Source organism: Gossypium arboreum, chromosome 5 (assembly GCF_025698485.1).
Source record: "Gossypium arboreum isolate Shixiya-1 chromosome 5, ASM2569848v2, whole genome shotgun sequence".
Classification (NCBI taxonomy): domain Eukaryota; kingdom Viridiplantae; phylum Streptophyta; class Magnoliopsida; order Malvales; family Malvaceae; genus Gossypium; species Gossypium arboreum.
In genome coordinates this window covers 14,189,544-14,201,514 of record NC_069074.1, presented here as the reverse complement: position 1 = coordinate 14,201,514, position 11,971 = coordinate 14,189,544, and the positions used below count along the sequence as shown (strand labels likewise).

The 11,971-nt window shown below is 34.8% G+C and overlaps 1 protein-coding gene across 2 annotated transcripts; it reads left to right on the top strand.

The window, feature by feature from the left end:
• Positions 1-2,892: 2,892 nt before the first annotated feature.
• LOC108453084 (helicase-like transcription factor CHR28) lies at positions 2,893-11,688 on the top strand. 2 transcript variants are annotated; one of them, XM_053027970.1, is made up of 12 exons: positions 2,893-3,361; positions 3,847-3,922; positions 4,006-4,374; positions 4,513-5,705; positions 6,617-6,688; positions 7,166-7,243; positions 7,318-8,245; positions 8,418-8,548; positions 8,706-8,924; positions 9,609-10,208; positions 10,326-10,535; positions 11,298-11,688. In XM_053027970.1, the coding sequence occupies exons 1-12, from the start codon at positions 3,218-3,220 to the stop codon at positions 11,325-11,327; spliced, it is 4,050 nt and encodes a 1,349-aa protein (XP_052883930.1). In that variant the 5' UTR covers positions 2,893-3,217; the 3' UTR covers positions 11,328-11,688. The 2 variants fall into 2 exon arrangements, with proteins under 2 accessions (XP_052883930.1, XP_017606479.1); XM_017750990.2 differs by having other exon boundaries at positions 2,895-3,361; positions 10,998-11,688.
• Positions 11,689-11,971: the final 283 nt, after the last annotated feature.

Below are 11,971 nucleotides of genomic sequence, written 5' to 3'. Positions count from 1 at the left end.
CAATCAACATTTTGAAAAAGATTTGAATTGATTTTTTTAACGAAAATATTGACTAAACCGTAAAAATTTTAAACATGGCACTCCACATAACAACTCACATGTACTTCATGCTTTTAAAAAAAAATTATGAACTTTTTATTTCATAGTTTTTTTTGAATTTTTTTTATAATTTTAAATTATTTGTTGATGTAGCATAGCATGTAAGATAAACAGTGTCATATTAGCATTAAGTGTACGTGAGTTGTCACACTAATATTATTATAAAATTAATGCTTTAGTACGCATTTCTATATATTAAAGAAAATTAATTTAATTCTTTTTAAAAAGTTAATGGACAAAATTTAACTTAAAAAATTGAAGTCAATTTGACAACAAAATATAAAAGTGAGATTAAATTTATCATTATGACTTTTTTGAAGCAAAAGTAAAGTCATATATATTAGTTAAAAGAAAAGAAAAGAAAAAACAAAAATCCAAAAATCATTAGAAACCATGACTCGAGGGCCATCTAACTCAAGGTGAGTTTGGATGGACGATGCAATGTATTTAGTTTATTTTTTATCTCATATTATAATATTGTTACAGTATTTAATTTTAACACTACAGTTATTTTTATACTAACACAAATAAACACACCGTCCATCGAAACTTACTCTTAAATTATTAGACTTCTCAATTACACCGAACCTATGCCCATATCGCTATCAATGGAATTAACAAAAAGAGCATCAGCTTCGAGCAAATAAGAATCAAGAACATACGACGTATTCCATTCATTATTGTGATTTGCGTAAAACAAAATTACTTTGAATAGTTTATTAACTTTCTTACAAATCCAAAACAAAAGACAAATATTAAAATTGTGATGAAGGATCTTTTTAAAAAAAAAAAAAACAAAAAATTTAAAACTTTTCAACTGCCCCATAAAATTACTTCATTTATGAACCACACATCACCTTCATCATGTACCTCATTGAACCCTCACCCTCACCCACATCATCTCATTTTCGATTTGAGTTTTCTAAACATGTGCTTTGAGAAGATAAAAATGTCGATCAATAACATAACATGTATTAAATATGGAAACTTTTTAAGTATTTGTGACCCGAAAACAATCGATTTAGAGATCCAAGCCATAGACATTCAAGTGTTGAGACTCAATCATTAGGAACTTGTTTAACATTACTTTTTTCCCCTCTATGAAATTTATCAACAAAAATTGACTTTTTTTTTTGGTTGCTAAAAGAAAGAAGATAATAAAAAAGGACTCAATTTATTATAGATTTACTTGTTTTTCGCCTTTTTTTTAATGAAAAAAACACAAATAGACTATTTTAATCTAACATAATCAGAATTTATTACTTCAGCAAACTCAATAACGACTACTAATTCTTTAGGAATCTTGTGAAACACTTGCAATGAGCAAAATGTTTCATACATCATGTATGTATTGTATATGTGTGAACTTAATTAATATATTTTGTATATTTTAGTAAATTTTTAAAATTATGATAATGCGTATATAATAGAATAATTTATTTAAAATCATAATAAATTGATATTAGGGTTAAAGTTAAATTTATTATATCAATTTTAGATTATAAATATGCTGTTACAAATTTAACGAGAGTTAACTTGAATCAGCATTTTATTGATTTTATAGCTGAGTAAAAAAAAAAATGTATAATTAGAATGAATTGTGGCGTAATTTATTTATTTATTTTTTACTACGTTTTGGTCTCTCAGTGAGAACAGATCTGTCAGAAGACAAAAAAGAGAGAATGCTCCCACGTTAGGTAAATTCCCTGACATTGACTGACGAAATTTCACCGGCAAAAGCAACTGTTGTCCATTTCTTTGCCTTGGCCAAATTTTAAAGTTTTATTAGAATCACTTTATTCGGTAATTTCGTCAGAGTGGGAAGGAAGTTTCCTCACCCTCTTCTGGAATCTAATCTCACTGACTTTCGGCGGCGCGTGCACGCGCCTCCGCCCCTTTTTTTCTGATGAAAAGAAATGCCACATTTGCATCGATTACTTTGCATGCTTATTACTTCCATATTAAGCAACATTGGCACATAACAGTCGTATTAATGTTTTGCTTTTAATGTTGCACCCGAAGAAAGGACTTTCAATTTTCCAAACTCAATTAATTTCCTTTCCAATAGGGTACTTAATTAAGTTTATTTTTTCTTCATATTCAATATAGATTTGAATTCATTGAAGAAAAAGAAAACCAAAATTGTTTGGATGTATATGTTTGCATTAAAATACAAAATAAGTTTTACGATAACGTGGACAAATACTAGAGATTGCATTTAGTGTGAAAAATGAAAACAATGAATTTTAAATAAATAAATACATATCAAAAATTTTTTTAGCATGAAGTAATTCTATGCCACAACATTTTTTAATCCTTGAAATTATAATGATATAATTAAAATATTCGCATTTGGTCTGCCAATAAAAAAGTAGAAGAAAAATATTGAGTATATCAGCTCAGCCCAGGTTAGTTGATCCTTTTTCAATTATTAATCACAAGACTAGTATTTGATAAAGTTTTTGATTATATTAAAAGTTTAATCTTATCAAAATCAACGTCGTTATCCATGTAAATGCAAAGCATAAAATCAGGTAACTCGCGTGTTATTTCCACCGACTCACTTAAAACTCAGCCACCGTCCTAGTCTAAAAAGGTAAAAAGAACACACCGAAAACCCAAAAAAAACGAATGTGAAAACGACAATACGACGTAGAATCACCAAGTCTTTTCGTTGTCTTCATTCTCCCTCCCCGCTCGTTCAACCGAAGAAACTGAGACTAACAGGATTTCAAAAAAAAAAAAAATTGAAATAAATATTATTATTTTTCTTAATTAAAAAAGATAAAAAAAGATATTAAGTCATTTTACAATAACCAATCCCTATTTAAAGTTTTTAAACCCCCCAAAAGGTCACCACATTCTTCACGACTCTTCCCATTCTTTCTTCTTTACAATTTTCCAAAGCACAGAAATAAAAAAAGAAAAGAAAGAAAATTACATCTTATTTGAAACCGCCGACTTCTAAACTTTTCTCTGTTTTATTCGTTTAAGTGATGAGATTCAGATCCAAGACTTTGTTATTTCCGGTGAATTGGCCGGGGTTTACAAGAGCTTTCGGTTAGGGTTTCCAAGAGCAATTTGGGGTTTTCTGTTTTTGTTCCTTTTTTGTCTGATAATGATGACGGGGGAGGATAACTATAATGGTAGCTCTGGTTTCTTGCCAACTGGTTACCCCTCGGCCGATTTTGAGTTCGATGGTTTAAGCATCGATCTCGACGACTTCAATCGCATTCTTGAAGAGACTCCTGGTTCGTTGCAGGTAGTTATTTTCTCGTGCTGAAATTCGGTGCCATTTTTATGGTTTGGAACGTGAAGATACTGGTGGACTTCCACTCTTCAAGTGTGAAAATTATCACCAGGAATTTGTTATATAGATCACGTAATTCTGTATCGAAACCCTAGGAACTCATCTCCATATATATATATTTGTGTAAGCAACGAGTCAGTGATAGCTTAATTTTGGCTGTCTTTATGGGAGTATCGATTTTTATAGCTAGATTGAAATCCAATGAAATGGAATTTATTGTAATCATTTTGATTCCCTGTACTCGTGAATTTGTGATTCTGAAGTTTAAATTCATGACATTGAAGTTACTGAAATTGTAACTGGATTTGCCGAACTTTCAGTCTTAAACTTGTGATTATAAAAAGATTGAACTGATTTTCATATATATATTATATTGCCTTTGTTAGTCTTGTTTTCTATCCAATTTGAGTATTTAACTTACCTTCACCAAATTGCAGAGCAATCCAGAAGATCCATCATTTAGAAATATATCTCAAGGGAAGTCGGCTCCTGAAACCAACCAATTTCAGAGTGGTAAAATTTTATCGCACAAGCTTTTTTTTTTTTTTACCTCTAAATACTTATACGATGAAATTTTTTTATTTTTGGGTATGTAGAGTTGCTTTTATCGGAGTTTGCTTTTGGAGATCTTTTAAAATATCCTTCTGAGGCTTCAGATGCCAGGGCAGGGTCTCTAGGTGGCTTATTTGATTATCATAGGGAATTGGAACCGCCTGCACATGATTCTCTGGTCCAGACATCCTCTGCAAGTTTTCGAGACTTCTTTTCGACTGGTAAAGGGACATCCTATACGGAGAGGGGTCAAATGTCTGTTCCTCAGATTCCTAGCTGTAGTACAGCATCTAGTTTTGCTGAGATAGATCACAACCTTGTGTTAGATCATGGAGATAATTTAAATTTTGATCTTGTGGATAATAGAAATGGTACAGAATCCAAGAGTATCGCAGAGGAGTTTGACAACAAAAGTACGTTAGCTCTTGCCTAATAAACCCCAACAGTGTTATTCAGTGTGCATTTTGGAATTTGTGTATATTATTGCTTGAATGCTCTGTAATGGGCTGAAATATTTGTGGAAATGCTGACAATTTTACTGAATCCTGCAGATGCTTTGCACGACCTTTCTGTTGAGAACATGAACTTTGTATTTGATAATTGTGGTGCCGTTCTAACTAATACGTTGGAAACCCCAGAAGCTCCTGAAAATGAGGTAGCTATGCGTATGGAGTTTTCCTCCGTTGATGCTACTTTGACTTCACATAATGTCACTTCTAATGAGTCTTCCTTTTGTCACGGTTCTGATATTGTTAGTGATGTTAGTGATCCTTGTTCAGTTTTACCTAATTGCATGAATGGAGATGTTGGGTATTTTGCTCATTCCTCAATGCACTGTTGGTATAATTCCTCAAATTTTATGTTTAAAGAAAATAAGGAGGGTGAAGTGATTGAATTTCCAACTGAGAGTGCATGTTCAAGTAGTAGGATGATTTTTCATGATCAGGGAAGGACGAATAATGTTTCTGTGCCACAGCTCTCATTGACTGATTTCTCAGATGTAAAGCAACAGCATTTTGATGTTAAAGGGAATGGACATATTTTATCAGCATGTGGAAAGTTGTCATATACTGCTAATGATAGACTTTTTGATGATAATGGATTAGTGCAACCATTCAATCGCATTGCTTTTTGTGCAAAGAATGAATATGATAAATTTGTTACACCTGGCAACATCTTCTGCCATTCTACTGAAGGTTTTGATAGAGCTGGATGGAGCAAGTCTATTAACAGGGTTGATTCACTTGAAGAACCTAAGCAGTTCTTGAATGATGTTCCGCCTATATCAAAAAAGGTATTAGTGGTTAATGGCAAGGATGCTCGTCATTCTCATCAAGGTATAAATCTAACTGTTAGTAGTCAAACCTCCCTTGGCGGCATGCATTTAGAGCAGTATTTACCCAGCTCTCACCCAATTACTTCATCCATGGCGCTTTTTGGTTGTTTTGAGGATGAAAAAAGGAGCACATTAATTCCTTCGAAAAGTATCGGTCTTTCAAAAGTTAGTCCTGAATCTATTCACAGCACTTCATCAGATTGCAGATCTCATGTTGATGATGATCCTGATATATGTATTCTTGAAGACATCAGTCAGCCTGCCCGCTCAAATCAGTCCATGGTGCTTGTTAAGAAGACTCCTAGTTTGCCAAATGTTACATTTAGTAATCCGCATCATAACTCTGGAATGGGGGGTATCAGGATCAAGGGAAATGATGAGCGGTTAATTTTTCGGGTTGCATTGCAGGTTGTGCTTTTTGTTTGAGATTGCGTTGTTTCTTGCTTTTAGCTCTTATAGATTGTAAATATGCCATTAAGATTGCTCATATATTCATTTTAAATTTCTTTAAAATTTAAAATGATGTTTGATCTTGAGAGCTTTGAAGTTTCATAGATGCAGAGCATTTTCAAATTGAAAATTGATCTCATGGAATAAATTTAGCATTCCATATCTGTTGAATTAATTGAATTTGGATGAATTTCTGGGTATTGCTTGTGTTACAGTGCACCTTTGGGGTAAATGTCTAGAAAGAGACAGTCTTCCACTCCTTTTTAATCCATGTTTATTTTTATGTGCATTATCCTTTCATTACAAAGAAACATCTATTCACCCTTTAGGGAGTGAACTAATGAAACTTTATCCCTTATAATTCACTGGTCTCTTTGAAAGAACTCTATTTCTATAACTTGATAGTTTATTGCCTCTTATCATCAAAAGTTTTAATTATTACCCTTATGGGTGATTAAATAAAATAGAGCACTTAATGATTTGCCCATCTCGTTGACGCAACCCTGAATACTGGGAACCTTGTTATGGTCCTTTTGGTCGTGTGCTTTGCTGCCAGGGCAAAATAATACTTTTGAAGGAAAGACTGCTGCATAAATTGTTATAAGTTGTAATAGAAACATTTCGACTAAAATCATTTAGAGTTCAGGCTCTTGCAGAAAACTGTTCAGGTTAATTTGATTGTGTAATAATTGGGTTTTAGAGTATAATATTTCCAGTTGAAAGTGTTTTGCAAGATGCATGTTTTGGCTCCTATGATGTTGCCTTGTTTATGAGTTCAATTGGTGCTCCATTGCTATTGGAATAGATCTTATTTTTGATATTATGGTTATTTATTGACATGATTACTGTAACTGTGGTATGCTTTGCAGGGTCTTTCTCAGCCGAAGTCTGAAGCTAGTCCTCCAGATGGTGTTTTAACAGTACCTCTTCTGCGACATCAGGTTTGAAATGTTCCATTGTGCTCTTTCTGTTGTATTTCAGATTCTGAATGTCGAGGTTCTATGAAGTCTTATTTGAAAGAGTGGGAAATGATATTTAGTTAAAACTGGCTTCAGTCGAAGATTTGATTTGAAGAGGACAGTTGCTTATGATTTATGGTTTGCTTATCTACGGATTCCTACAATAGGCATGACTTATCTGCAAGATTGAATAACATAACTAAAATATACTTATGGATGCAGTTAAAGATGAAAACTTTTGCAAAGAAATTCTGCTGTTTTTTTTTTTTTGGTAGTTTATTTAAGGTACTATTCCATTTGTTTAGATGTAACTGATGATTTTGATGTTGAAAAATCTCTTCCATCTTGCCTTTTCTGTTTCTCTATGTCTGCATAGTAGGTATCAAGGTTATTTTGCATATTAACTTTTGAGTGTGTATGTTTTTGTTCCAATTCCTTTCTAACATAATCCATGGATAGAGAATTGCTTTGTCATGGATGACCCAGAAGGAGAAAGCTGGCTCACACTGTTGGGGAGGAATTCTTGCAGATGATCAGGTCAGTTGCAATATTCTGAGGTTGTCTTGCATTAGTTACAGCATTAGTGAATTATGTTTGTGTATGTACTGCAGGGATTAGGAAAAACTGTATCAACAATTGCACTTATTCTTAATGAAAGGCCTCCTTCTTCTAGAGCATCTTCTCAAGATATGACTAAGGTTGGGATGGAAATGTTAAATTTGGATGATGATGATGATGATGATGATAAGGATGATGTGGGTGATGAGGAAGGGAGGAAGCAAGAATCTGACAGCAGTCAAGTTATGTCAAATGGTGCTTCAAATAAAAGCTCTTCTCCATCAGGGCAAGCAAAGGGAAGGCCAGCTGCTGGAACTCTCATTGTATGTCCCACAAGTGTATTGCGGCAATGGGCAGAGGAGTTGCATAATAAGGTGACGAGCAAAGCTAATCTCTCTGTTCTAGTATACCATGGAAGCAACAGAACTAAGGATCCTTTTGAGTTAGCAAAATATGATGTTGTCATCACTACGTATTCTATTGTTAGCATGGAGGTCCCAAAGCAGCCTCCTGCTTGTGGAGATGACGATGAGAAAGGGAAGTGGGAAAGTGAAAATGCTTCATCTAATGATTTTCCACAAAGCCGGAAAAGGAAGTGCCCATCTAGTTCTAATAAGAAAGGGGTGAAGCATAAGAAGGGAGCGGATGAATTGCTTCTTGATTCTGTTTCTCGACCTCTTGCAAAAGTTGGATGGTTTAGAATTGTTCTAGATGAGGCCCAAAGCATAAAAAACCATAGAACTCAAGTTGCTAGGGCCTGTTGGGGCCTTCGTGCTAAACGTAGATGGTGCTTGTCTGGGACTCCAATTCAAAATGCCATTGATGACCTTTATAGCTACTTCAGATTTCTGAGATATGACCCATATGCTGTTTACAAGTCATTCTGTTCTGCCATAAAAATCCCAATTTCTAAAAATCCAGCAAAAGGGTATCCGAAATTGCAAGCTATCTTGCAGACAATAATGTTACGTCGCACCAAAGGTACTAAATGTGTAATTTTTAATTAATTTTAGTTGGTCTTGCAGTGAAATGCAGTTCTAGTATAATGTTCCCAGTCCTGTTTATATATCACTGGTTGTAGAATTTTCTTGGGGATGTAATTTGTGTGCAAATAAGTGCAATCACTTATGATCACTTCTTGTTCTTTGCGCAGCTACACTTCTTGATGGGAAACCAATTATTAACTTGCCACCAAAAGTGATAGAACTGAAAAAGGTGGAATTCACGGAGGAGGAACGTGATTTCTACTCGAGACTGGAGTCTGATTCACGTGCTCAATTTAAAGTATGGTTTTAGTGTAATTAGTTTAGATTCATCACTGACTTTTTTACATTCCTTATAGCTTTACATGATGCACCTAATGGTACTAAACTGCTAATAGTTTATGCGGTCATATAATTCTTCCATTTGAAATATGTTTCAATTTTGAATTCTTTTTCAGGAGTATGCAGCCGCAGGTACTGTCAAACAAAACTATGTGAATATCTTGTTGATGCTTTTGCGTCTTCGCCAAGCCTGTGATCATCCTCTTCTAGTAAGGGGTTTTGACTCAAACTCTTCTCAGAGATTGTCAATTGAGACTGCAAAGAAGCTTCCTCAGGAGAGGCTAACATTTCTTCTGAGTTGTTTATCTTCTTTGTCGCTATGTGGCATCTGCAATGTATGTAGTTATGTTCTGCTTGTATCTTCTGTTGGTTTCCATCCACTTTCAGAATTGCTTTGCTTTATAATGCTTTTGATGATTTAATCTTGCCTACATAGAGTTCTGTCTTTATATGCATGCTTTTAATGGATTTGAGTGATCAAGTAATGGTTCATGGAATATGGTTAGATGAAACACCTGTTTGTGCATGTTTAGATTTTTTAGCTTGGGGTATGCAGAAGGATTATAGTGTACCATTAGGGAGGGATATTTTTGCCCTGTATGGCTCATTAATGAGGAAAATTTCTTTGGAAGACCCAGAATATACCTATGAAATATTATGCTAGCCATGTCTGTCCCTGGAGATCTTTATTCATCTGAGAAAAGACTCTACTAACCTACTTTTTTCTTCATCTTCCTTTTCAAGGCTATCTTCATAGTTATCTTTTAATGACAGTGTACTTACGTATAAAAATTACGGTTAAAACTGAACAGCTTTGACAAATTTTTTCCACTGTGAGATTCATTTCCCTCAATCTCTATATGGTCGAATATTCCCAAGAACTTTGCTTGCTCTTTGATAATGCAATTACAGTCTTATCTATATATGTTCATAATGGTGATGGTCAATTGTCTCATTTGGAAAAAAATTTCTTTGTAGTTATTCCTTTAGTATCTTTGCAATTTTTGTGGTTTCTGTAGGATCCACCAGAAGATGCTGTTGTTGCTGTATGTGGTCATGTTTTCTGCAACCAATGCATCTCTGAACATCTTACTGGTGATGACTACCAGTGTCCCACTGCAAATTGCAAAGTTAGACTTGGTGCATCATCTGTGTTTTCAAATGCCACTTTAAACAGTTCCCTCACTGAGCTGCCTAGTCGGGAAAGTTCCCTCAATAGTTCTGGTTCTAAAGTTGCTGAGGTAATTGGGCCTTATTCAGAGGATAGTTTGTATGGTTCTTCCAAAATCAAGGCTGCCCTTGATGTCCTGAAGTCACTAGCTAAACCTCAAGATGATAGATTAAAGATTAGTGGCTGTCCAGAAGGTTCATCTGGCCTCCAATCTGGGGACTCACCAAATGGTTTTCATGATGAAAAAATTCCGGTTACAGGTGAAAGTTTGAATGGTTCTTCTAATGTACTTGGAGAGAAAGCCATAGTATTTTCCCAGTGGACGAGGATGTTGGATTTATTTGAAGCCTGTCTTAAAAGTTCTTCCATCCAATATAGAAGACTTGATGGAACAATGTCGGTTGCTTCTAGAGATAAAGCGGTGAAAGATTTCAACACCCTACCAGAGGTTTTAATGGCATCTTACTTTGTTCTCTGTTACTTTGTCTTCTGTCATGAGGTAGTGTGAGATTTGGTGTATATGATTCCACTTATTGACTTGTGAAATTGATTCCATCGCTTGTAGGTATCTGTTATGATTATGTCTTTGAAAGCTGCCAGCCTTGGGCTGAACATGGTTGCAGCTTGCCATGTTCTTCTACTGGATCTTTGGTGGAACCCTACAACTGAGGACCAAGCAATTGATAGAGCACATCGAATTGGGCAGACTCGCCCTGTAACTGTTCTAAGATTAACTGTGAAAGATACAGTTGAAGATCGTATTTTAGCTCTTCAGGTAAGCTTTTCTCCCATCTATATTGTCTTTCATGGTTAACATCATAACTTTTATCAAGGTGAAGATTGTGTGATGATTTTATGTGGTTGGTAGCTGCCTAGAAAACTTGGATTATCTGATAGTGTTACTGGTCTGACAAGGAATAGTAAGTGTTAATGAATATTATTGTAGTTAAATATAATTTAAAACTAAATATGGGGCTGTTTTACATTTGTGGATCATAAGTTGAAGCCCACGGACAGGTGTTTATTCGTCGAAACCCTGGCCTGAATATGATCCATCCTGTGGACCACCTCTATCTGGTAGTTGTCGGGAATATTAGGTTTAAACTAAATTGTGCTTTGTTTAAATGTCCCTGTTAAAAACACCTAGAACTTATTTGTTTTAGCCTGAAAGCTTTGCTTAAGAAATGTTTTTTTTCTTTCCTATGCTTTAATTATTTTGATGTTTGTATATTAACAGCATAAGAAGAGAGAGATGGTTGCATCAGCATTTGGGGAGGATGAAACTGGTGTTTGTCAGTCTCGTCTCACAGTAGAAGACTTGGAATACTTGTTCATGGCATGAGATTTTACCTTTAAAGTAGCCTTATTTTGCATTCCTAGATTGGAAACATTAGGCTTGTTCCTGATGACGTTGAATCTTTGTTAGTTGGGGATGGAAAGATTAGATGATTCCCCAGCTTCTCCCTTTAGAATCATTTTCTGACCCATCTTCCCTGCATAGCATACGTCATTTTGCTGACCCCAATACCATTTATAGGCTCGTTTGGACCTGAGCTGGAGGATTTAAGGCTCTTCAGACACTGTGAATACTCCCGAAAGAATCCACACGATATACTCGTAGTCACAAAAGGAAAGTTAATTTTTTTTTCTCTGGCGATTCATAGTTTACAACCTTTAATAGTTTTAGTTGTTAGAGCTTTTCGAGTGATTCTTTTAGTCAGAGTTGTAAATGACGGACGAGTATTGTTTTTTACAAAAATAGAGCATTGGAATTTGTAGCTTCATTCGATACTTTGAGTAGTAAGTAGTATTTGGTCGTAGTGTATTCATATTCATTAACTTTTGAGGCGTCTATTGAAGCCGATGAATAGAATTATCACTTTGATCTCTGTTCATTTCATCCAAAAAAAAAGGTCAATTGTGCTAAATCTTGGCTTTCCTCTCATTTTATAATGGGATTCTTGTTTTCTAGAATATTTTTTATTTTCTTCTAATTGGTCTATTGGTACGATTGGCTAAGCGGGCGTAAATTTTGAGATAAAAAGTGACGACGTGAGGAAGTTGCTATTTGTGTATTTGTTTCCTATAATCCAAAACATCTCCTCAACTACCTTTCGGATCAGCAAAATGAAGCAACAAAGGCATAGCAGACGCCATGGAATTGATTCTCCATAAAGGGCACAAGGTAACCGATCAGGGTTAGGATCTTGC

What these genes read in the sequence shown, in the direction of transcription:
- LOC108453084 (XM_017750990.2), top strand. Translation starts at nt 3,218, where the DNA reads ATGATGACGGGGGAGGATAACTATAATGGTAGCTCTGGTTTCTTGCCA. An exon ending in CGCTATGTGGCATCTGCAAT is followed by an intron (nt 8,925 to 9,608) that starts GTATGTAGTTAT and finishes TGGTTTCTGTAG; the next exon opens with GATCCACCAGAAGATGCTGT. An exon ending in ATCGTATTTTAGCTCTTCAG is followed by an intron (nt 10,536 to 10,997) that starts GTAAGCTTTTCT and finishes GTATATTAACAG; the next exon opens with CATAAGAAGAGAGAGATGGT.